The 27284-nt window shown below is 40.2% G+C and overlaps 1 protein-coding gene across 6 annotated transcripts in view; it reads left to right on the forward strand.

Moving 5' to 3' along the window:
• The window catches only part of sdk2b (sidekick cell adhesion molecule 2b), a 290162-nt gene that overhangs the window by 186137 nt on the left and 76741 nt on the right, over positions 1-27284 (forward strand). For 5 of the 6 annotated variants that reach the window (XM_035997326.1, XM_031314962.2, XM_035997327.1 and 2 more), the window contains exon 2: positions 18864-19023. In XM_035997326.1, coding sequence (XP_035853219.1) covers positions 18864-19023 — 160 coding nt within the window. Of the gene's footprint in view, positions 1-13743; positions 13779-18863; positions 19024-27284 lie in introns of those variants that run through there. The other variant, XM_035997328.1, reaches the window with a different exon arrangement.

Consider the following 27284-nt stretch of genomic DNA (forward strand, 5'->3'; position numbering starts at 1 on the left):
GCTGCCATCGGAGTGTGAGTGTGAACAAGAGGCAAAATTGTGAAAGCACTATATAAATGTATCAGCAAGCAGATGGGGTTGCCCAGATGTCACGAAAATGTTTGAATTTCCATTTTTTTTCTGAGCACTTTAAAGTAAGACTATGTAACCCTTGACAGGAGAAATAACACATTTGTCCTTGGTACAAATGAAAAGTTGAACTCGTACATTACATACGGTAGAGTCGCATCAAGGTCTACTTGTCCATGTTGGCTTGTGAGTTGAGTTTCACTTTTTTTTTTTTTTCTCAATGTTTGGCCTTCCATCTGTATTAAGCCAGCATATAGTGCCCCTTTGTTTCCTGCCACCCTGCCCTCTCTTGTCTGACTCTCTTCTTTCGCTATCTCTTTAATCTTTATGACAATATAATGTTAAAATAACAAAAAAGTCATGAATGCTGTGAGCAAAAATGCTACTTGTTTGCTGCATTGACTAGCAGATTGTCCTGCAGTAGGGCAAGAATGTGTGAAAAAAAAAGAGAATGTGCGATGTCAGAGGTTAGCATGATGTGGCAATGAACACTGAATTATCAGAGAATCTGCAGCTGAGAATGTTCAGCGACAACAACGTGAAAATACAGCCTGCACTGTGGTTACAATCAACTATGGCTACAACCCTTCCAATCGCCTATGTTCATTTTCTACCTGTAATAGTCTATATTCCTGTACTGTGTGGGACAAATCCGTTTAATCACATCAGATTTACATGAACAATTACATCATGGTCTGGTGTCTGCATATGGGCTGTAAGGGACGTGTGAAGTAGCGACCAGATGTGACGTGATGTGATTTGACTTAGTTTATGGCAGTTTTCGTCTAATGAGCCACAAATGAGACATAAGAAAGTGAAACTTAAATAAAAGCCAAATAAAGGATTTTGTCTGACTAAAGCCTATGCCTGATATGGCATTACATTCTTATAATAACAGCCTGCTGTCTAATTAAGCTATATGTCCAGGTTGGTAAAAGTGTCTATTTGGTAGCAAGGCATCTACTGTAACACATTTGGGATCTAATAGCATTGTATTTGATTTCAAATTAGATACAATGGTGTCTTATAATAATTTACAAGTATTAGGATATTTGGTTTTAAATTTATAGTGTGTTTTAGCCTACATTTTGGGTCTATTGTGGCATATTATGCAGTTTCTAATTTAGGTGGTGTCTAAATAGATTATATCTGTACGGGTTTGTTTACTGTCTGATAAAGAACATATTAGTTATTTGTCTAATTTGAGGGCATCATTTTACAGTAAACTGGCATGGGGCATATATATAGCAACCCTGCTTACTGCCCATTGTCTCTTAGCATCTTTGCAGCAAAATAGCCAGGCCTACCCATCCAATTAGGCTTCTGGCTTAAGAGTTTCTGTGTGCAGTGATGTAAATAAAACCCTTGTTTTCCCCCATAACCTAAACTTAGACTTTATATGCAGCTTAGCATTTAGAGAATGTGTTTGTACCCCCAGCCTTATAATCACTCTGCTCCTCCAGCCCACTTTCTCCTTTTCACCCTCCTCTTTTATGCTTCATCCACTTTCTCTCATTCTTATATGACCTGGGTATACTGGCACAATATACTGTGACCTGATAGCAAATAATACCCAAATTGAAAGCTTACTAATGAAAGATTATGGTTCCTCTGAATAGCCACAGTGGGCTATTATTCTGGGCCCATATATACAGTACAAAGAACCAAACATGAAAGGAACTAACATTGACCCCTGCAGGATTATAAAAGACTACAGTAGAGCATTTGTGTCAATATTTAAATACCCACCCTTGGCCAGAAGTTATGACCTATCTACTAATAAGTAAAAAAAAAAAAAAAGAGACTTTTAGCAAAAAGAATAAAGAAGCGAAACACGGCTTGACATACCGTACCACAGCATTTGGTCCACTTAACTACTGCACTTGTGTTCCTTCCTGCTGCTCCCTTTTGGATCTCCAAACACTTATAAATAGGTACACAGTGGAGGCAATCAGAGGGGAATGGAAAGCAGGGGGTAAACCAACCATGATTACTGCGAGAGAACACGGCAGGAGGTCAAAGAAAAATGTATGGCAGAAGGTACGAAGGAGCTAATTGGCTTGCTGAGCAGTGAAACCAACCCCATCCGTTCCCTTGGCTTTATTAAGACATGCCCTTCATTAGGTGAGCACAAAGGGGACAGAGCAATGATCACATTTATCCCGGGGAGGTAAAAGGGAGTGCATACAGTGTGTGTGTGTGTGTGTGTGTGTGTGTGTGTGTGTGTGTGTGTGTGTGTGTGTGTGTGTGTGTGTGTGTGTGTGTGTGTGTGTACGTGTGTGTGTCGCAAGGAGACAGAGGGGGGTCTCCTTGTTTATATGTATATGCTGTTGTGTGAGCTTGAGGATGAAAGCCACCAACAGAGACAGGAATGAGATGGATGAGGTGGGCAACGTGTGTGTGCATGCAGCTCTATTTGTGTGGAGACTTTGTCAAGATCCCAGCGGCACATTATTTGTGTGTGCATGTGTGCAGAAAAAGACATTCACTTGTGAGTGTACACCTCCTGTGTGCATCAACAGATGCACGGCTGTACACAGATTCACAGACTGATGGACGGACGCACATTCTTCAATACATGCACGCACACACAGACAATCAGCAAACACATTGCATTACATGTATTTAGCTCACCGTTTTATCCAAAGCGACTTACGATAAGTGCATTTATCACTGCGCACATGCACATTAACACAACAGACTGGTATCCTTTACTTTGTCAACCTGCGCATCACTGGTGGCCTCCTCTCAGGGACTACAGATGGAAATGAGCTTTTAGCTATATCTGGTGCAATAAATGTACTGTGCATTGCCCCTGTTAAATAATCAATAAGATACATTGATGCATGACATTCATCATGCAGGGTGAATTATGTGTCATCATTATAAGATACCTCAAGAATAAAAGACCAAAAGAGGGTGAAGGAGAGACCAAAATAAAAACATAATCAGAAAGGAACCGTTGTTAAAATGACATTTACTGAGGCATCTTGACTACACCCCTTTTATCCAACACACAGCTGCAATGTGACAATAACAGCGACTGACTGAAAAGCCTATTCTAGTACATTAAAAGCCTTCTAACAAGGCCATGAAGTGGAATTGTTTCCTGCCGTACTCCAGAGTGACTGTTGAATCAGGAGTAGAGACGCTGAATAATGGATCTCCGTAAAACCACTTTAGTTATCAAATGCTCTCCGTATTGATCTGCACTAATCATCTTCACTAAGCGCCAATTTAGACAATTGTGGCCAAAATTTCATTTTTAAAGCTGGCGCTCAACAAATTCATATTATCCAGCACAAACAGAAGTTTCACATCTATTACTAGCTTTTCATGGATCTTTCAACCACCTCTCACATCCACCATTCTTATAAAGAATGAATGTGGTTATATCCTTGACAACTGAGCGCGGACGTTTTATTCCTTTTAGTCCGTGTTTGTGTTGTCCTACTATTTTCTTTTCTCTTGTCCGCCTGTCCCTGTGTAAAGCATCCGTGGGTTTCATGACATGTGCTATATTAATCTAAGTTCTTTTTATGTTGGTTGCTACAACAATCTCTTAATGCTTTGGCTCGTGACACAGTGACAGTGATACCTGGTTTAGCTCATGATACATCCATAGTAGGCTAAGTTACCGTATAAAACACTTGAAATGCAACGATGCATCTGTAACGTATTCTCTTATTGTAAATAATTGGTTATCTGTCTGAGCAAAACATTCATGGCAACTGATTACATGACCTCCCCGTAACGCTAACTCCTAGACCTTTACGACAGCAAGTGTGGTAAAAACACTACCGCTTTTACGCTGAAATCAACACAAACATATAGCCACTTTCATTTTCTTTTCATTCTGACTGCACACTGAGAAAAAGACTGTCACACCCACGTTACTAGGAGTAACAAATTAGCTGCAGTTATGAACACTTTGAGTTCTGGTGTGTGTTCTGACTTTTTTCTCCTTCCCAGATTGGAAATTTAGCTTTGTCAGGCACCCCTAACTGCAACACTGCTGCATCCACCTGTTGGCTCTGATTAAGTCCTCCTCCTGGCGGAATTGCTATTTGGCATCTCTCCAAATATCAGTGATATTTGCACAGAGTGTTGTATTTGCGAGTATTCACTGATAATACTGTGTTCACATAAAAATAAATCAGCTCCATGTGGTTTGGATGACTAGATGTAATGATTGGTGGCCAAGGCGAGGGAGAAATGTGTTATTTTGTGGTTGACACACTAGCAACACCCTTCTTTAGTTCATTCTCACATTGAACTGCAAACTTGGCTCAATAAATGATGGTGCACACATGGGCAGTTATGAAGTTCAACTGACACCTGTGTGTGTGTGTGTGTGTGTGTGTGTGTGTGTGTGTGTGTGTGTGTGTGTGGGCTTGTTTAACTATATTCGTGGGGTCCAAAAACCGGGAGTGCAGTATACTTGTGGGGTCCCGACAGCTTTGTGGGGCCAAAATGCTGGACCCCACAAGTTTAAAGGGCTGTTTGAGGGTTAAGACTTGGTTGTAGGATTAGGGATAGACCCTTTGCAAACACATGACCATGACCACGTGACGACGCCATGATGGACGGCAAAATCACCGGCAATAACAAGCTAAACAGTGTAGTAGATGAGCAAAAAGTTTCATAGTTTCAATCAGTTTGAAATACATAACACTAAATAAACTGTATGGCTTCTTCTATTGAACAACAAGTTGTCATGCCGTTATCGGTCGAGGTAGGGCATCTGGTAGGTGCTCACAAAGAGCAGTATTTGGAGAAGTTGGAGATAGCAGGATTAGATACCAACCCTTCTTCCTCCCTCTGTTTTCACGGACCTCATTAAATCACCGAGTCTGCCCAACTTCAGTCCACACGATCTGTACCACTATGTGGCAAACGGGGTATCCCCATACACTGGTGCTGATCTCAAAGCTTTTAAAAGTCTGGATGCTTACCAGTTCTTTGTAGCTGGCTGGGTAACAGGTACGCGATGCTACGCTAACGGCGGCGGGAGGTACCTCATAATGGCAAAGATAAGACATCAATCTAGGGTTTATTTTGTATTAACATCTATTCTTTACTTAAGTAAAGATTTATATAACACGTAGCCCATATTTTTAGAGGACATGGTCGGTCGTGGCTACCCACATACCGTTGTTCACTGGGTGTGCCAATGCAACTATCTAATGGATGCCTGAACGCATCCCAACTCTGGGAAGTGCAGTCATTAATTATCTATCACACGTCAATCCATGCAGTAAATCATGGAGTGTCTATGATCAGTAGTAACCACACATAATTGTAACATCTAGCCATCTTCTTCTCTGTGATTATATTCGCTGTGTAGCCTATGTTAAGATTTGACCGGTGGATATTATGAAGCGATGGTTAGCAGCTAGCGAGCAGTCCAAAGCTAGCTGCAGCTAGCTTGTCAGCTAGCCCAGGTAGGAGCTCCGCAGACCCGCATTTAACTCATTTTTTTGGCCTTTTTGAAGCTAGCTTCCGTGCCATGTCATCTTTAATTTAACTGATATTTTTTGTATGTGTGTTAAGTTAAATGATCAAGGGAACGGCTTTCTTTTTTGGATATGTAGCTAGGTCAGTGAATAACCGATGTTAGATATGTGGGTCATCATCAGGTTGGACCTGTTAGCAGGAACAGCAGGTTAGCACGGCAGCTAGCTAGCTGGTTGAGGATAATTGTATTTACCACTCATTAAAAACAGAAAGGCAATACATACACATGCTTGTGTTGGTGAGGATTACTCTGCAGAGTGTGAATGTGAGAACACAAACACGAACGAAAACGTACTCCGTCTACAGCATAGCTATTCCGCCGTCCGTCATGGCGTTCATAATTCACACGAGTGGAGCGCGACGTCACGTGCAAAGGGTCTATAGACTTAGGTTATGGTTAGGGTGAGGGTAAGAGTTAAGGTTAGGCATTTAGTTGTGATGGTTAAGGTTAGGGTAAGGGGCTAGGGAATGCATTATGTCAATGACGGGTCCCCACAAAGATAGTGCCACAAACCTGTCTGTGTGTGTGTGTGTGTGTGTGTGTGTGTGTGTGTGTGTGTGTGCGCGCACACTTGCGTGCACAAACGTTTACATTCCATTTTCTGTAGTCTACAGAGAAAGAGAGCAATAGGAAGAGTATAGACTTCTCCTTTCTCTTCCTCTGTCTATGATTCTCCTGCTGTAACCTGTGCATCCATTATTGAGCACCGACGAACAATGTTTCACGGCGTTAATTTTTCAGCAGGCCAGGGGTGGACTGCAGACACACCCCATCCCTAAGCCGTGGGTTGGTCAGTTCAGTGATGCGTACTGTCTCACATAGTTGTGTGCGTGTTGACTGTGTGTTCGTTTATTTCCTCTGGCTGCACTTATTTCCTCACATAGCGCTCCTAGTATCTGAGCAAGAGTGTAAAAGTCTTTCGTAACATAATATAAACCCTTACAAGCTTTTTGAAATTACCCAATTCTTCACTTTACCTGATGTAGAACATCTCCACTGACATACATTTGTTTAAAATCTTACAGTGGGATTTTGAATGGAAGATGTGGGCTTAAATCCTGCCTGTTTTAGTGTACAAGGACCTCAGTGGAGCATAGCGAAGGTTATCTGTAGGGATGTTTCATGCAGGATTTTTAGCCATATGATCCTGACACATGAGATGCTGCTTCTCAGCTTTATTATGTCCCATAATACAGGAATTGATTTGCCTCCATAAACATAATAGCATAATATGCTCAGTGTACTGTGCACCACACTCCAGCACTAAGGAGATTTTTCTTTCTGGATCTTGTGGGAAATTAAACCAGCTTGCTTCTGAGCAAGCACACACCTATTCCTAAACCCACACAGAGTACACAAATTTGCGTGTGGAAGAAATGTACAATTACACAAAAGTAACAGGAATGTAGAAGCATGTATTGGCATACAATAAATCATATTTTCTTTAATTTTTACAGTACATAATCTTTCCCACACCTGTGTATTAAAACTTTTGTTTGTATGTAGCTCTGTTTCATGTCATTAGCTGCTTAGTCTTGCTTTGCAAGTCATTATCAGAGGTGGGGAGAGGATTGCTGTGGGGTAAGTGATAAAGGTAAGAATTCAAGCTGAGAGCTTAGCCTGTCATGGCTAAAGGTTAGCTCATAGATTTATGACTGGCGGCCCTCTTTGCCCAGGCTGTTTAAAATGGAAGACACTTTTAATGTTTGAGCTGCTCTGATTGATTGTGGCCAGACAGTGCTGTCTTATCGCTACACTGGAGGAGATGAGAACAAAGAAGAGGACAGAAATATGAGTGATATCAGTTTTCAAACTTTTGAAGATTCTGATTTGATTCCCGTTCCAAGCTAATTCATATAGCTTTTTTTGTTTTTGCATATTGACTGAACCAACATCCTAAAATGACTAGAATAGAAATACCAACACCATAGCGACATCCAATCTAATGTGTGCTGGATGTGGCATGTTATTACAAGCTGAAGTCTGACAAGATCAAGTCTTATACCAAAAAATAGATACATATAAATGACAAATGAATAAATAATAATGATTATAAATAATAATCATGGCTGGGTCTCCTTCTACTGAGTCAGTCTTCTGGACAGTGCAGGGGTCTTTGGACCTGCCGTGCTGGAAGACCAGCAACAGTAGAGATTAGTGGCTGGCAGCATGGTGTCATGGGAAATGCAGTGCTTCGGGCATGGAGAAGGAAGTGTCACTGAGCCATGAATTGAACAAAAAGGGCTAACAATTATACACTGGAGATGTGCCAAGAGCTGTGTGCTAGGGCAAGATGTGTGTGTGTGTGTGTGTGTGTGTGTGTGTGTGTGTGTGTGTGTGTGTGTGTGTGTGTGTGTGTGTGTGTATGTGTGTGTTTCTGTATAATCTACGTGCCATATATGTGTGTATATAGTTGGCCTTGGTTTGAGTGTCTCTTAGGGATAAGAAAAATATAATTTACCACACACACATACACATGCCAAACCACTCTCTCACACACAACAGATGCACACAGAAAATGTACTCGCACATTTTGGAGCTCCTCCATTTCCTGTGCACACGCATGCACGCACACACACACACACACACACACACACACACACACACACATACAGCAAGAGGGCCATACCAGTGGGCTAAATAAAGACAGACAGTAGAACAGATTTTCACACCCAGCAGGGCCATTAGCAGCTCAGTTAGACCACCAGCAAACTTCCATCCTCATCAGCATCACAAACACATACATCCAGACACCTGCCATCAAAGAAACACACACACACACAATTATGTAAAAAAAAATCACTGTAAACCCAAACAGGCATCCACAAAACTCATTCACATCCAGAGACATTCATTGCAAATTTGTGATGAATGTCAGTCATCACAGTCACCAATTAGTAAGTTTTTTTTTTATTTTTTTTTTTTTATATCTAAGTGTAAAAAGTATAGGCTCCTGTGTTTGTCTGTATGTGTGGGGCCCCCAGGCTGCCCCTGAAATATGTATGCTGTGTCCTGGAGCACCGGACCCCTGGGATTAAACTACGAGGGAGGTTGCTATGGCTGCCAATGCAGCACCGCAGCCTTCTGGGATCTGGAAAGTTGCCTATGTGTGCGGTGACTGCCTGACTTATCTGTAAAAAAACAGCTGTGTGGTTTGCACTAGGCTAACTAAAGCTGAGAAAATGAGTCACCTGTAAAAAACAGAGATCTCTCAGACATATTGAGAAGAAGATATGCAGACATCTTTATTAAAAAAAAAAGTGTTTTCATGAAAATTTAAAAAGGATACTTCTCTGACAATGGACAAGAAACACAAAGGGTCAAACTTGCGATATTATTTTAACATATCTAGCCAATATTCATCCTGCGTTACCTTCAATCCAATGTGCTTTTGTTCACCATGAAAGAAAGGAGACCATCCTGAATACAGGGTAAAATAACTTTTGTCTGAGGTCATGGTTACATTTTCATACAAGTGGCATAAGTCTGAAACTATTAACCACAAAATAAAGTTTTCATGGTTCAACTGCTATAGAAACATGAATAAATTTCAAGTTTTCAAGTTTCTTGATGTGTTAGCTTCACGTTTCTCTTTCAAATAGTTTCCAAACTTGTGTGCGGTCTTATTAAAAAATAAATACATTTCCATTATATTTTATGTGTGGGACATTAGAGCCTAAAGACTGATGGTGGTAAGGAGAATTCATAAAGGTTGTTTTGACCTTTATAGTTTTATAGTTATAGAGTATTTGGAGAAAAATAGGACAAATGTCCCGACTTTAGCTCTTGTTATTTTAGAAATGAATTCTCCAAGTTCTTCTCAATTATGAATTCCCACCCCAGGGCAGGCATTTGTACCTGGCACTGTTCTCATTAATGAGAGACCTGATTTAATTGACTGTGTGCTGCAGACAGGGTTGTGAGCGTCCGTCTGACACAATAACCTGCACGCACACACACACAAACACACATGCTCACATGCCCCAGCTTTAAGTCGACCTGGGCTGTGGCCCCAGGGAGCATCCTCTGGCATGAGCTGTGCTGTATGCAAATTAGGGGCCTCTATCACACAATAATTGCTTTGTATTGCACAGGAAGCACACAGCCGCATTATGGAAGCTCAAGTTGGGTTTGGTTTAGTGGAGCAGCTAAGTGCCATTTTTTAGGGAGATCGTTCACTTGTGGATACAAGCACCAAAATTGGCACAATTACTCACTGGATAGTGCTCTTTCAAAAAAGTACGTTAGCCATCGCAAAAAAACGTCATGTCAGCGGCGGCGGCCATTTTACTTTCCGCCATAGCCAAATTATGTATTTTGCATGATATCTCCTGAACAAAACATTCAACTGCATATAGGATGATGTCTACCCCTATGTTTTGATGGTCAACGATTACAATGATACCACATGCAACATAAATGAAGGCCTTTAGACAGCTGTGGCGGCCATTTTGGATTCCGCCATAACCAAATTATGTATTTTCCATCATATCTCTTGAATCAAACATGATAAATCACAATAGGTGATATTTACCCCTATGTTTTGATGGTCAAGAATTACAATGAGACTATATTCAAAATCATAAACTAATTATATCAATAGTTAAGTCTAATGGTGAGATCTAATGTTAAATTAATGTTAAATTATAAAATTATGAAATGTTAAGGAATTTCAGGTGAATTTGTGGGATATTTGAAAAAAGTAATGTTTTAAAGCATGTGTTACATGGGATTTATTACATGGCTTTCTGCGGTTGATAAAAGACCGTTGCTTGTAGCATTCCTGAACCCAGGCCAGGTACCTGTTATTGCTGCTGACCAACCTATTTATGCAGTAGCCAAGCAGGTGCAGTGGCATTGGCCTGAGAAGTATGGTGAAGACAACTTTGTCATCATGTTTGGGGGCCTACATATTGAGATGGCGGCACTGAGGTCAATCGGAACTCTACTTCAGGACAGTGGTTGGACAGGGGCTCTGGTCGAGGCAGGGATAGCATCCTCTGGAACAGCAGAATCATTTTTAACAGCTTCAAGCACCACTAAAACACGACAAATGGACCAGATAACGGCATGCTGTCTGTACAAGCTTCTGCAGGCAGCTTACAATGACTACACCAATGAGACGGTTCAAAATAATGAGGCCATGCTCGAATTTGAGGCTTGGTGTGAGAATCGCAAACTACAAAGCCCCCAATTTCAGTTCTGGCATTTGGTGTTTTCAATGGAACTTGTGATCCTCCTGCTGATCCGCTCGTTCAGGGAAGCCAACTTCAGCCTGTACTGTCAGTCACTGGCTGAGTTAATACCATACTTTTTTTCCAACAACAATGTGAATTATGCACGCTGGCTTCCAGTCCACCTCAGAGACATGATGACCCTGAAACATAAACACCCTCAGCTAGCCCAGGAGTTTCAGAGTGGAACATTTGTTGTGCACAAATCAAGCAGAGAGTTCTCTGCAATGGCCATAGACCAAGCTCATGAACAGGCCAATGCTGTCATCAAGGGAAGTGGGGGTGCAATAGGTTTGACTGAAGATCCATCAGCCCTAAGAAGGTGGATGGTAGCTGGTCCTGAAGTCAGCTGCTTGGTTTTGCAGTATGATGCAGCATCTGGAGTCAAAGAAGGTACAGAACAAACCAGCCACCATGAGCAGACCAAACGAGCTCAAGTGTTGTCTCTTGACAAAGTCAACAAGCTAACCAGTGTCATGAAAGATATGGGCAATCCTTTCAAGGAAGAGAGCCAGGATCTGTTTTCACTAGACACAAAGGATATTGCAAACCCAAGTGCAGCTGCATTGATTCATACGCACTATGAGAGAGGCAAAACCCGTTTCCAACAGTTCATGAAAGGATTTGAAGAAGAAGAACCCAAACTTTATGAGCCAATCAAGAAGAACTGCATGAACTTCTTCCATCAGGAACGAGCCTCTGTCAATTCTTTGAAGAAAAAGGTGCTGAAGGAGGACTGCCAGCTCTTCTCCAAACTGTTTATCTCATGCCAGAGCAGAGAATGTGATCTGAAGGAGTTCTTTAGACATGAGAATCAGCCATTCCCTGCTGCCCTGAGTGATGGTGGCTGCCATCCTTGAGTCTCTTGTCAAAACCCCCGACACTGAACCAGAAGCAGAAACCATCATTATTGATGGCTCAGCGCTGGTGAACAGTTTGCCACCACGGAGCTCAAAAACATTTGACCGCTGCATTTGAGGTTCTCCCCAAAATAGAGGCATACTCTGTGAAATACAAAAGAACAGACACAGTCTTTGACATCTACCAACAATCTAGTTTGAAGGCAGAAGCTAGGTCAAAGAGAGGACATGGAGCCAGACGCAAAGTGACCAGCAATGGCAAAATACCCACAAACTGGCGGAACTTTCTCAGAGATGATGAGAATAAAACTGAGCTGTTCCACTTCCTAGCTGACAGAATTGCAGAAACTTTAACACCAAATGTGGTTATAGTGACCAAAGAGGCTCAAGCTGTCAGCAACCACTCCATCAACCTAGATGATGTAAGTCCATGTAGTCATGAGGAAGCTGACACTAGGATCTTTGTCCACGCTAAACATGCAGCCAAAAATGGCAGCAAAAACCTTATGGTCAAAGCCAGTGACACAGACGTTCTTGTTATTGCAGTCAGTGTTCTGCCAGTTCTTCAGGACATTGGTCTGCAACAATTGTGGCTCGCTTTTGGCCAAGGAGTGAACCAAAGATGGATCCCTGTACATGACCTCTATCAATGTATTGGAAGGGAGAAAAGCAGCGGTATTCTCTTCTTTCATGCATTCACTGGCTGTGATGTTTCAGCTTTCCGTGGCAAAGGGAAGAAGACTGCTTGGCAAACATGGAATATATTGGACAAAGCTTCTGAAATCTTCAGCCAGCTTAGCCACTACCCTCCAAGAATGGATGATGGCGACCTGAAGATTTTAGAGAAGTTTGTGATCATAATGTACGACAAATCCAGCGAAGCAGGAGGAGTAGATGAAGCCAGGTTGGACTTGTTTGCCAGAAAGCAAAGGCCATATGAAGCCATTCCTCCAACTCAAGCAGCATTGCTGCAGCATGTAAAGCGTTCAGCCTACCAGGCAGGCTGCATCTGGAGTCAAGCAACTGTATGCCAGCCAGAAATACTGAGTCCTTCTGAGTGGGGTTGGACCAAGACAGGTGATCTATGGCAGATCTTCTGGACAGAGCTATCACCAATTGTAGAGAGCTGTCAGCAACTGACCAAATGTGGATGCAAAGCAGAATGCCGTGAAAGATGTAAATGCTATCACTTTGGTCTTACCTGTACAGCACTGTGCAGCTGTAAGTGCCAGGAATAGCAATGTTGGCCTTAATGAACATAAATATAATCACCCACATAAATACAAAGAACATAAATACAATAATTGTATGTGTCTCCAAAAAAGTAAATAACATAAAACCTCCTGTTACGTTGGCATACTTCGTAATAATTTTTTTCTTGGAATTATGTCACGTTTTATGCTTGTTTTTTTCACATTATTTACTCTAAATACCACAAAAAGACTCTCGAAACACAAAATAGATATGTAGATATGCCGGAAATGGCGGCCATCTTGGAAAATCAGGTGGCTAACGTTATTTTTCAAATTATTGGCCCCAGAGGGATAACCACACCAAATTGGGTGCTTGTATCCACTTGTGAATGATTTTCCCCCTTATCTGCCCCACTAGTTTGGTGTTTGCATGGATTGGAAGTGCCTAAGAAATCATTGGTCTTTATTACACTGCATTTCATGTCATGGCTTGACATAAGACAGGCAATGTTACTTTAGTCTCATTTATCCATCAATGTTTGTAGTTTACAGTTTGCACTGTAGCCTATAGTGTGACATAAGAATAGCCTAATTCCCTTTGAGATCATATTATCGTACTTTATTTTCAGAAAAGATAGGCTTGCTACATTATTGTTACAATATTTCATTTTTAGGACATACAATTCAATGTCGGTGTTATGTCGCCAAAGTGCTGGTAAATTTAAAGAGCATGCAGCCAGTGATGCAGCAGTGCGTTGATCTGCTGTTTGGTAACTCCGCAGCGCTGTGAGGTTAGGTCTGGCAATGCAAGACTAATCTGTTGGTAATGCCTCGGGAATCCAGTAGACCACCGGACCAGTGAAGCCAAGGGCTGAGTGCACTCTCACTAGTCCCCCTGGTTAAGGTAATTATTACCGTAAACAAAGCAGTGTAGACTTGTAAGCACATGTCGTTAATAATTTGTCCAACTTCCTTGTTGTTTATTATGAGAGAAAGATGGTCATTGTATACGTGGTTGTTTGAGAGTTTCAGGCTAATGTCGGTCGGCATGTAAGCTAGCTAGCTGACGTTACTGCAGACCTCTGGCGTCATGTCGGGCTGTTCAGTAGTCGTCGTTGGTACTGAGAATTATCATTACACTAACGTTAGCTTCTAGCACACGCATTTTTGTTGTAACGTTAAACTACGTCGTCTGTTCATGTGTCAGCTAAATTAAATGGGTTAAGAGCTTACAATATGTTTCATAAGTAAGACCTCATGTTGTACACATTATGCTTTGCTCTCCATATTGATAGCATGTAGTTCCTGCTGCCAAGCACTTAAATTTAATTTGCCAATTGGTTTATAAATTAAAGCAACAATGCCAGATTATTTGGCCACTTGGGCAGCATAACAATATATTAACACAACATTGTTATACTATCACCTTATGAAGTTGTTGTTAATGTGCTGGCAGACTGTTGGCTACCTACATATCCAGCAAACTGAACAAAATTAGCTTTAATGCTGTAACGTTAGTTGTGTTTCTGACCCCCTGGTAAATGAAAGTTCAATACGTCTACCTGTGCTTTGGTCTCTACAACCCTTAAGGAAAATATGTGGTTGTTTAGCAGCTAAATCAGTGTAGGAAATTAAAAATATATATTTCGGGGGCAACTCTTACTTTCATTGTCTAAAACAACGGGGCATTTGCAACATTTGAGGGAATTTTATTTAAGTAGTTGGAGCATAAAGCTGCTGCTATTTAATGTGAAATGAGTCCAAATTAAAATGCATACAATAATCATCCCCTTGTGCCAAAATGAGTAAATAAATAGCAAACTATTGCTATTATCAGTGCATTTATATGTAACGGCAGAGTTATTTGTATGAGTGTATGTTTGAGACAGAAATGGGCATTAAATGAATTGAATGCAAATAAAATGATGGTTTAAGATACATTAGGATTAGGAGATTAGCCTAAACTGGTAATTTAGGCTAATATCCTTTATGTCTTTCGAAATCTTAGGGGCGATTTCTGCCCGTCACACTAGGGCTGCCACCTCTTAGTCGATTAGTCGACTAATCGGTCGTTTTGGTCTTAGTCGACTAAGATTTCTTTAGTTGATAAGTAATTTTTTATGCTTATTCATGGTTAATTACTCATTTCCAAGAAACTTATGGGCACATTTCTGGTAAACACAAGATTTAAAGTGGTGCTTTTGCAGGATTAATTGTGGAGAAAGTCAGTTTTACAGATGGTTAATTAACTACATTTATATTGTGCTTTTCTAGTCTTAACCACCTCTCAAAGAGCACAGCTCTGTCGATTACATCAACTAATCGATTAATCGACAAAATCATATAAGTGTTAGTCGACTAAGAATTTCTTTAGTCGAGGACAGCCCTACGTCAAACACTACTTTTTTAGGGGCATTCTGTGATTTCTTGGGTGCATTTTTGCCCTTTGCCCCCCTTCATTTCTGAGACTGAGCTACAGTAAATGCAGCAAAATACTTCACTACGTTTACCAGCTAGTCACTAGTGGGTTTATCATAGCTTTTTTGTTGTTGCTGAAAACGGCTACATGCTGCAGCTGCTAATGAGGTTTGAGAGAGCAGTGACAGTTGAACGAAACAGTAAAGGTGCAGGCCATAGAACCAAAACAATGAGCTGAAAGACTCTAAAATGCTTCATAACACTGCAGTGTTTGGTCATATTAGATTATTATTAGAAGTAGTAGTATTTTTCGACTTTAATAAAAAAAAAAAAAAAATTGACATATTAATCGGTAATGAAAAAAATCATTAGTGGCATTCCTTAACTATTATGTCAGCACATGTCCCCTGAGCTTTTTTCTCCTGTTGCGTGTGCCGATACCTCAGCTATCACTGATGAGCTCTCATGGACTTCCTAATGAGAGGGACTATTGGAGATACTCATCAGTAATCAATGTTTTCTTTGGCCTCACACTTTCCTGTGGACGAATGAGAATCTGTGTGCATTTTGTTTGCATACCCTCTGCTTTTCACTGCAGTGCTGTCTGTTCCTTTACCTCTCTTTCCCTGCCTCTCTTTTTCTTCTGCCTCCCCCCTCATATCTCCCTCATCATCACAGATAAAAGCAAAGCGTACATCGCCAGGGAATAATTAGTCTCGGCCATCTAAAATCACTATTGCACATCTCAATCTCCCTCATTTTTGCAGCCTATCTTCCTCTGTGCCAGGCATGGTATTAACCCACACTGCTTTGGGAAATGCCCAGGCACTCAAACTCTAAAGGCACCTCAGAGTCTATTTTACATTTTATCTCTATTTTGCATCTATTAAGCCCTCTGTCTGCCATGCTGCTCTCTCATATATCTTTTTCAGTCGTTTTTTTTTCTTGCGTCACTTAATTTAAGTATGCCCTTTTTTCTGGTTCATTGTCTATTATTTCTTTGCACTAACAGAGACTTCACTTCACACTGTGACTTTCTGATTAGCCGTGTCTGTGTTCCACTTTTTAGGCTATTGCTGTGTGGAGGCTTTCTTCATGTTCGACTAGTTAAAGGGATCCGTTTTTTTTTTAACAGACCACAGTGTGCAGTCATAGCAAGGGGCACAATTTTGAACATTTGAACGCAATCCTATGTAGTAATGTGAGTTTAATCTGACAGAACAACACTTTGTGGTGCTTTGTTGAGTCTCCTCTGCTTTCTTCTCTTTGTTATAAATATTTTTTGATGGCCAGCCTACGGGCTAGCACCACGCTCAGATTCTCGAAAACCAAAGTACTGTTTATGAATATGCATCAAGAAGGTGCTGGAATGTATGAATATTCATTGTTGACATATTCAGATGTTATGCACGTTTGAATGGCAAACAACTGCTGTTCATATGCATGTAATTTGTCTTTCCTCATTATGTACTTTATGTGAACCATGTTTTATGTTTTATTTGAATTTTTGTTGTGTAATGGCAAAATACTTTCTACTTATCACTTTATCTTTCTTTTTAAAGTTCCTCAACATCACTGAAAATAACATTTTGATCTGCCATGTCAGTTCACAGTTTATTTGGTACACCTAACTAAAACTAATGTGGTATTACACAGCAGTCCTGTATAACTCCTACCTTCATGAAAGTTATAATGTTTAAATTGCTTTTACAGAGGTGTTGATTCAACTTTATGGTCATTTTGGAAGCTGTAGTTGTGTTTTGTGTTTTTAATACTTTGCACAGCCCATTTATGTCAATGAGTGTAGCCTAAATATTAGAACAGCAGCAACAAGAGTTTTGTAGTTGATCACCAGTATTTTCAAATGAGAGCATTTGGAACTAGAAACTAAGGATGTTTGGTCACACTTTACTTGAAGGTATCTACATAAGAGTGACATGACACTGTCATGAATGTGTCATAAACATTATAAACAAGTCATAAACGTTTATGACATAACGCTTTTTTTAGTAAGTGTCATTCGGTTTGTTTTGTTGTTTTTGAGACAAGTTATGGTTAGGGTTAGTGTTAGAGTTAGGGTTAGGGTTCATGTGTCATGACAGTGTCATGTCACTCTTATGTAGATACCTTCAAGTAAGTGTTGTGTACCTCCATGATAAGATACTGTACTTCACGCTATACTAATAGTGTTAACACTACCTACAAAGAAATAATGTCATCAAATGAAGCGTATACTTCCAGAAGCCTCAGTAGAATGAAAGTGAAAAGCTTATAAATCATCTTTGGTCTCTCACTCTATTTTACTTTCATTCCCTATTTTCTTCCCCATTCCTCCTCTTATCAGTCTACCTTCAGTGGATTTGTCGAGCCGCAATTGAAGAACAAAATATCAGCACTATAGATCATTTTGACAGTTTAATTCCAGTGCCTGATTATCAGTCAATTTGATAATTATATTATCCAACCATCCAATTAATGTGTTCTATATTTACAATGATCATCAAGTAAGCCCTGTATTTTTGTGTCATTTATCAAAGGTGAGATATTAGAACCGCAAGGGACCTTGACAGTTTGTGTGTGAGGCTTCTCGATTGAGATATAACAATCTGTGTGTGTGTGTGTGTGTGGTTGTGTGCGTGTGCGTGTGTGTGTGTGTGTGTGTGTGTGTGTGTGTGTTGTGTGCGTGTGCATCACCCTGTGGAGAGGTTCTCGACGGTCTTCCTCAATCCATTCCTTCACACTTCAGCAGAGCGTGTATAAGAAACGCAGAAAGAGCGAAAGACAGAGCGAAACGGAGTGGAGGCGAACGAATGATGAAAGGATTTCATGCCTCCTCCTCGGCTTTACTCCTCTCCTGTCTGCTCTGTCTAGCTTGGAGGAAAGTGGTGCCCTGTGCCAATGAATTACTGACACACAAATACACAGTGCAGGAGATGCAGGAGCAATCCTTCTTGACTTGATGCCTCTGCTTCCACTTCCGTGTTAGCCAGACATCTCTGACACTCCCAGAGCAAGTCAAGAACGCAGGCAACAGTGCCTCACATGAGATTAGGTACCTTCAAAAAGGGACACGTTCAGAAAGGGTTTTCCATCTGGAGTGTGACAGCTGGGTGTTTACATGCGAGTGATAATCAAATAAAGCAGAGTTTGCTTTGTCTTCGGTGAGATTCTAGCATCTGACCATCTACAATCTGTTACAGTCCGATGTAAGCATCAACGGCAGTTGCCTCTTTGTTCAAGATGTAAGCATCAACGGCAGTTGCCTCTTTGTTCAAGTTTCCCATTCAAATGTTTTTTTGGTAAGGTTTTTTGAAAGATAAGTTTACAAGAAAATACATTTGTTTCTCTCTCTTTTATCCTTAATGCTCACACATTTTTCCTGTCATTCTGTAGTCTGTGTTTTTATGTGCACATTTGTGCCTCCAGGTTCATGGATGTATGTGGGATTTAAGAGTAGGTGTTCTTTATTTGGATGCTTTTGAGGTATTTTCCGTTCGCAAGATGTCTCATAAAAAAAAAAAAAAAAAAAAAAAAAATCCTAATTCCTAACTCTGTTCTTTATTCTTTACAGATGACGTGCCTCCCTACTTCAAGACCGAGCCGGTGCGTAGCCAGCTCCATCTGGAACGCAACAGGCTGGTGCTGACCTGTATGGCTGAGGGAAGCTGGCCACTGGAGTTCAAATGGATCCACAACAGCACAGAGCTGACCCGCTTCTCTCTGGAGTACAGGTCAGGACAGACAGAATAAGAGAGAGTATCTATACTATCTATATTATTTTCTGAATGACCTGCTTTTCTGTTTTCTTTTACATGTTTGAAATACATTTCAAAGAAAGAAAAAGAGATGTATTACTGACCGGTTGATTGATGGATACCATTGGTCCGATAAATGGGATGGAAAATTTAATTTGGTCAAAATGCTGCCATATTTGCACCAGTTTACTGTCATACAAAGCCAAAACACAGTATACATATTTGATCAAAATTAAGTTAATACCAGTATCTCCCTTTTTGACATTTTAGACTAAACTAAAATTCTAGCCATACCACAATATACAGGTAGCAGTTACTGCATTCTGGCTTTATTATGGCCGGAATGTACAGAGGAAATTATTATAGCGACAAGTAATAATAATAAGTCTTTAATGTACATGTGGCATGGTTTAGATTTGAACTTGACTTAAGACAAATCCTTTGAGGTAAAGTTAACTGGGTGAGGTGGCCACAGCTAACCTTAGCTAAAGCAAAAATCTTCCCACATTTTCCTACAGTACCTGTTTCCCATACTAATTTGTTTTAATATTATCTCACATTATTAATTCAGTACCACAGAAATAAAGTGGTAGGTAAATCAAATTCTGATGAAGTAAAAACATAAGAAATTTTAGCCTAGGTGATTTAGTGTCATTAAGCATAACATCAAATTATAATTAATTATACTTGTTTTAGTTCAAAATGGAAAAGAAAGATGAAACAACACATTTTGTTTGTAGCTGTGTGTTCCATTGAGATTGTCTAAAGGCAGAGTACCTGCATTTTTTAGGTCTTGTGTGTTTTGTTTTTTTAAGAATATTCTTCCTAAAAAGATGTCAAATTAAGGGAAAATGAATGCTCAGTTCTCCAGAACCCTTTCGGTCCCTGCAGGGCAGTATAGTATTTTGCATGTAATTTTTTTTTTCATCACGGAATAGCCTACTAAATAAAGAAATAGCTATTGCTGTTTTGCTTTCTCTCTTCCTCTGTTTTTGCTTCTGCCTCTCTCCTTTCCCCTTGTGGCTCTGTGACCTCCATTACTCTCTCTAGTGAGGCAGCGAAAGGCGTGAATGAGAGTTAGGGCAGGAGATAAACCGTCTTAAATGGTAACTTTAAGATCTGGAATGTGGCGAACATTACTCTTATCTCAGGGAGCAGTGTGTCTGCACCAAGTGTTTGTTTGTTTGTTTGTGTGTGTGTGTGTGTGTGTGTGTGTGTGTGTGTGTGTGTGTGTGTGTGTGTACTTGTGTGCAGTCATCAGTGTAAATGAGGCACTAGAGGATTGAAAGAAGCTTGTGGACACACACTTTGCTGATCTTAGCTGAACTGTTGTGTTCACATGTGAAAATAACATGAGGGTGGACGTACAAGCAGCATCAGCCATATTGATCGAGTTGAGCCTTTCTCCTGACAATCTTTGGAGACAGATAAAACCAGAGCGGGAAAAGCGGGATAGCAAGGGCAAAAGTGACACACAGATGCTAGAACAATTAATCAGAATGGACTGTTCTTGAGAATTACACTGTCTGTTGGAGCCTTAAGGCCCCCTTGACTGTTTTATTGGGTAAGTGATGGAGTGATAGAATGAGTGATTAAACAAGCAGTCAGGCACAAAGCATTCTGCATGTGTGTGTGAGTGTGTGTATACTGTAGAAAAGCATGATTTAAGACCAGGTAAAAAGGACACAAACAATCTGTCTAAGCTTAAAGTGCTCATATTATGCTCATTTTCAGGTATGTAATTGTATTTAGAGGTTGTACCAGAATGGGTTTATGTGGTTTAATTTTCAAAAAACACTATATTTTATTTAGGGCTGTCAGTCGATTAAAAAAATTAATCTAATTAATTACATACTTTGTGATTAATTAATCTAAATGAATCGCATACATCATTTTTGCCTGGTGCTTTAACCGATACTTTTTAAGAAAGTTAAAAAAAAGAAAGAAAAAAAAGAAGGGTACTAAACAACAGTCGGCAACATTAAAGAACAGCTTGTTTATTGTTAGGCCATATGGTCAAAATTAAATGATTTAATAATAATGTAATAACTATAACAATAACTTCTTTCACTAGTAAATTGCTGTTGAATGAGAAAAACAACCACCAGATGGGAAAAGGGCCTTTAACAACAACTTTGAATGCACCACGAGGCTGTAGGTTACCAGTTTCATTGAACACACCGTCTGTGTTTTTCCCGACAACGGCAGCTGCACATTGTTACAGCCCGGTGTTGGAATCCTGTACAGTAAAATACAGTCACACTTTACACCGTTTAGCGTTAGCTGTCAGCATTGTAACCGTGTTTAATCCAGCTACTAGCTAGCGGTAGGCTAACGTTAGCTGCTGTCGAGTATAGTGTTAACTAGCGTCACGTGCAGCGATGTTTCTGTTGCCTGTAACGTCTGTTTCAGAGCATCCGAGAGAAGCGCAGACATATCAGTGGCACCGAAATGAGGCGCTGAAATCCGCGTTGCTATTCGGTCTGGTAGATACAGGTCGCGAAGGCACCTGTGCCGTATTAGCACCGGATTTCGGTACCCAGCCCTATTCAGGAAGAAGATTTTTATAAGTAAATGTTCCAATTAATGATCCAGGCAGCGCATTCTCGTCTCCCTCCTTCATTTTACAGTCCAATGGTGGCTAGAACAGCTCTGGGTCAAAGTTCAATATGGAATGGATTAATCTGCGTTATTTTTTTTAACACGTTATTTTTTCTCAGATTAATTAATCGAAATGAGCACGTTATTTTGACAGCCCTAATTTTTTTGTACTGCACATTGCTGCAGCTCCTCTTTTCATCCTGTGTGTTGAGCGCTCCGTTATGTTACAAAGTGACGCACGTTTGTCTCTGAAGTAAAGGCTGGACTACAATAGAGCTGTTTGGAGCAGTTTGTGAACAGTGTTTTCTCTGGAAGATGGTAAGGTCCTTTGGGGTGGACTTTGGGCTTTTTTACTTTTTAAACCTATAACGTGCACAAAAAGATATATAACGCAATGAGCACTTTAACTGACATCCCATTGGTTTAAAGTTCAGAACTACAGTTCACTGTGCTATGTACCACCGCAACATCCTGTTTCAATAAGGGGTAGATGCATAGACTGTATAAGTGAAGCCAAATCATCTTGATTGCCCCCAGGTGGCTGGCTGCAGTATAGGTCAAAAATCCCGCCCCTTCTATGTTAGCAAATGGGACATAGGCCACACTAAAAAATCTAAATACACGTCAAATAAATGTTTCCAAAAGATGGTTTCTGTCATTTTAGGTAGTTCTTATCACACTGATACTTGTTTAAGTGTCAAGTTATTTGAGCTATTACAGCTGTGATTGACTCGTGATTGGTTGTGCAGGTGTATGGGCGGGACTTTGATACCGCTGGTTCACCGCCCGATCACTACTGCGCACAGTTTGTTATGTAAGATGAAGTATAGATGCATCATCCATCTTTATATACAGTCTATGGTTTTAATAGGAAACTCAGTAAACATAGAGTGTATCCATTAATTTCCTTGTTTCGACAGCTTTTCGCATGTGAAAGAGTAGTGTGTGTGTGTGTGTGTGTGTGTGTGTGTGTGTGTGTGTTGTTTGTGTGTAGGTATGCAGTCCTGAACATTCCTCAAGTCGACCTTTTTCTGTGCCAGGAGAGTATTTGAGCAAAGCAGAGCCCCCATATTAATGAGGTTATGGTAGAGGTCCCCAATGCTGAGTGCTGGTTTAAATATTGACACCATGTGACTCGACCTTGTGTCCTCTGGCAACCGATCAATACTGCCAGGTGTGTGTGTGTGTGTGTGTGTGTGTGTGTGTGTGTGTGTGTGTGTGTGTGTGTGTGCGTGCGCGTGCGTGCATTACTATTCAACATGTACTGTAGGACTGTAGGTGGGAGCGTGTGTAAGAGAGAGAGAGTGCTGGAAGAGGTGGCACAGTTTTAGCGATCTTGTGTGGGGAGGGCCACACTTGGGAGAGAACAGGCTCAGCATTGACTGCTGTGACATAACAACATCCCCTACATAGTATCCGAATGCCAACCAGCCACACACACATGTATTCATTCACAGCATTTGGCCAGCATCCTGCTTTCTTTGTTCCTGAATAATAATTTAAAAGAAATTAAATTCAACATAATTAAGATTGAAGATTGTATCCAGTACAATTAAGGATTTTTTTAACCCATCAGTCAGTGAATTATCCCACACACAATGCTTCAGTGGATCAATTGGTCTATAAATACAATGCATAGCACCACAACTTCCTATCACACCAAAACCTCAGGGGCGTTTATCTGGCATGTCTTTATGCCGCCAATTTAACCTAGAAACTTAATTAAGTGAGGTAATTATTAATCAAACCTCAAGAGTCTTTTTGTTTGTCAATTCTTTCTTGTCTGGATTGGTGGAGTGTGGCCTCTGGTAGGGAATAATAAACCTTTCTCCAATTTTCATGTTGTAATGAGACGGACAGACTGCAAAAAAAGGGTCTTAAAGGACCTAGCAAACACATAATCTACAGTCTACAGTCTAATCAACAGTCCGTCACAGGAGAAAATGAAATTGCATGAGCGAGAAGACATGACAGTTTCAGCATCACAAGTTCACAATGATTGACTTTTTATCGCTATGTACTTACTGTCTCTTGTAGTTGTCTATTTTTGAGGAGTGAAAATTAGTTTTTTCCTACAATACAATCACAACTAGAAGAGTGCTCTGCTTTTTCACAATCAAGACAGGGAAAAGAAACCTAGAAAATAAGATTAACATTTTGACAGCTAACATAATAGAGTGTCACTTCGATCACTCCGGCAATGACTAGTCTGCAACATGTGACAACGTGTTCAGAAATAAGCCAGTAGTACATTAGTATAAAAACATGTTTTTCAAGCAATAGATATATACATTACGTTGCACTTGTGTATTTTCTGAAAATCCCCACTCCATCGTCCCGCCTCTCTTCACACTCTTGGTCTCCCTTTCATCCTTCCTTTTTGTTCATCCTGTCTGCCTCAGTTCTTTTTTTAACAGATATAATTTCATGGTGGCTCTGAACAAATTAACACAAGTTCAATACAATATTATTCCATGTCTGAGGAAAGAGATGGCGAGCTCAGCTTGCTAACTAGATGGAGATGAAGGAAAACAGGGGGGCAAGGTAGCTGTAGATGAAAACAAGTTTAATGTGCGTGTGTCCAAAATCATATCTGCCTTTGGACTCCACATAACAACAGAAATTGTAATGATTTGATACACATGATTGAGTTCTAAACCATTTCATTTAATTAATACATGTTCCAAACAAGATTGTGTATTTCAGTTCAGATTTTTTTTCTGAATGTTTGCTGGTTTCAACTCTTGATTGTGGTTTTATATAATCTCAGGAAGAATTAAAACCACCTTTATTTTCAGATGATTTGGACTGCCATAAACAGCAATTTGTTTCAGAACAATCCCCAAAGAGCAGAGCTTCAGAACGAGTCAAATTGGATATGTCTTCCTTTTCGCCTTCTCCAAAATGACTTAAACACACAGCCAAAACAGTTTACTGTTTAGGGAGTTGCAACCAGTTGGATGTCCCTTGTGAATGTGTTTAGATGGTTGGAGGAGGGTTAAGGTGCATGTGTGGAAAATTAAATAGAACGAGAAACAAAGCATCGACTAAGACCTTGAGATTCCAATTCACCCTTTCACTCACTTCCATTTCCCTTCTTGCATTGTCCCTGTGCAGTATGTTGTTTTCTTGAGTTTGGCACCATTCAGCACGTCTCACAAATCAATGCATTGCTCTTCCTGCTGCTGCTGTTGCTCACCTTCACACTCAAAGTCAAGTTACATTTAAATTAATTCATTTTGTTGGTTTGTGACACTGTTTTTCTACTTAATCTATATGCATTTCCAAACCCATCTGCTCTAATTTCTGTTCTTCAATGCCCACTCTGCCATGAGACTTTGAAGAGCCCTTACATCAAATGAAAGTAATAAATGCAAATTAAGTAATAATTAAATAATAAAACAAGTAGAGCCACTTCACTGGATTTCTTGAAAAAGAAAAAAAAACTGTTTGTACCATGATTTTCCAGGACAAATGTATAGGTAGAATGTGAGAATGTATAGGTAGAATGTGAGATAACAGACTTTTCAATACATAAGCAAAACAGAAATTAATCATGTATTGTTTAATTGAGTGGTTCAACTGATTGGTTGATCTGATTCAATCAGAGTATTTCATTTCATTTAATTAAATTTGATTGTGCTTGTTCATTTTGTCACCATGTTCTGATGGGATCAGTGATATCCTTGCTAAGGAGAAAGAGTGTCAGTTGCATCCAACTACAGGCGGAAAACTTTCCCGCACTTGGGTCTGTACTTGATTCACATCAGGTCCGTGACTGTCAGGGCTTGGACAGAGCCAGCCAGGCAGCGTCTCTCTCTGGATGACCTTAATGGATTTCCCTCTGTAACTAAAAACATCTATTTTCTGTCTTCCTGGCATTCTCCTCCACAACCCCCAGATACAATAGATTTTTTTTTACGTTTCTCTCTACCCTCTTGCACTCGCTCACTCCTTGTTTTACTGCGGAGGAGTCGAGTGAGTGAGTCTGAAAGTGCAAGTGTACCAGCGAGAGACAAAAACAGACAGCATTTGTTTTATTATACTCATTTACTGTGTTTGTATATGAGTCTGTGTGTTTGTGTGTGTCTCATTGAGTGTCAGGATCATTGCTATGTTGGCAGGTGCGGCTGCTTTTTCTAATTTGTGATCCACCACAGCCAGCGTTACCAAACATTTCTGTATAGCCTGACACATGGACATCTAATTACATTAACAACTAGACAGAATGTCCAGCCAGCAAGTACTTTTCTCTGATTCCACAAATACTCAAGGACGTACCATTCACCAGCATGTATTATGTGTTGTTAATGTGTACTTATGTGTACTTCATCTGTTAGGTTAATCATACTGTGTTGATACAGTATGATATGATTTTGCATAATGCTGGGTTTACAGTTTGAAATGGTGTGAGAAACATACTGGTGAGGTTCCCAAACGTTTAGTGTTGACCTACATTCAAAGCGGGCTGGCAGGGCTGCTGGTGTCTGCAGGCTTCTCTCTGATTTATACAGACCCACGCAAGAAAATGTGCTGCTGGTATTGTATCATACAGGGATTGCGATAAACCACGTGTCACAGAATGGACGGAGAAGTGCTGCAATGAAAAACCAAGGTCTTTACATGTATTAGAGTTTGTGGGTGGATAATTTAGGATTTTGGAATTCTTAGAATGGATTCAGAAATCAAGTAATTCACACCCAAATCAGTTCCTTTCATTATTAACCAACTAGTCACCCACTCCCCAACCAAAGTGGCTGCTTAAATGTCTTATTTCAAACATCAAATTACATTTGCTGCTGCAAACTGTTTTCTTTCTGGAAGTGTTCGATACAGGTGCAGATGTGATACCACAACCATACTTTTTCAGTACCTTTATGAAACCCTTTTTTTAATTGACAAAATATACCAAACTTTCAATGCATCAGTGTTAAATTGTACAAGCAGCCATACAAGAACTTTGCCTAAATTAACTGTCTAATATTAGCAAAGTTAGCAAAAACTTCCTGATTTAGATCAGATAATATCTGATCAAACAATAATCTATCTGTACCAAAGTCAAAGCATTGTGGTTCAATACCCAGCTCTGCCAGTAAGTGGGTGTGACAAACTGCACCACCCACTACCACAGCCTCCATCCAAGCAGATACATGGAGTTTTACTCATCACATTTTTGTCATATAACAGTCATGACTCATGTGTGCCTATGCTTCAGTCAACTAGTATAATGTCATGGGTCACATGCAAGACCAAACCAATGTTGGCCATCAGATATGCCTCACAGCTTTAAGGATTGTATATTGCATTGTCTGTGCAGCTCAAGGGAAATAAGCTTTTATATGGATCAAGGTTGGCAAATTCTACAGGGAACAAATGGTAAAGCTGACAAATAAATGTATATGTGAGAAAATACAGTCGACAATAGTTTGTGTAAATTGTCTCCACCAGACAGTTATCCATCTGTTTTAGAGAAGATAGAACATATGGAGGCTGTCCCCCTGGGCCTGTAGACAAATTACCCACTATTGATTTCCTGTAGCTTAAGCCAGAAGTCCCTATTACCTGTCATGTGTTGTATGCGATGGGATCTTGTTCTCAAGATCAGAATGAAGACTCTCATCCTATAGAATTTAGAA

Source organism: Sander lucioperca, chromosome 22 (genome assembly GCF_008315115.2).
Source record: "Sander lucioperca isolate FBNREF2018 chromosome 22, SLUC_FBN_1.2, whole genome shotgun sequence".
NCBI classification, from domain to species: Eukaryota; Metazoa; Chordata; class Actinopteri; order Perciformes; family Percidae; genus Sander; species Sander lucioperca.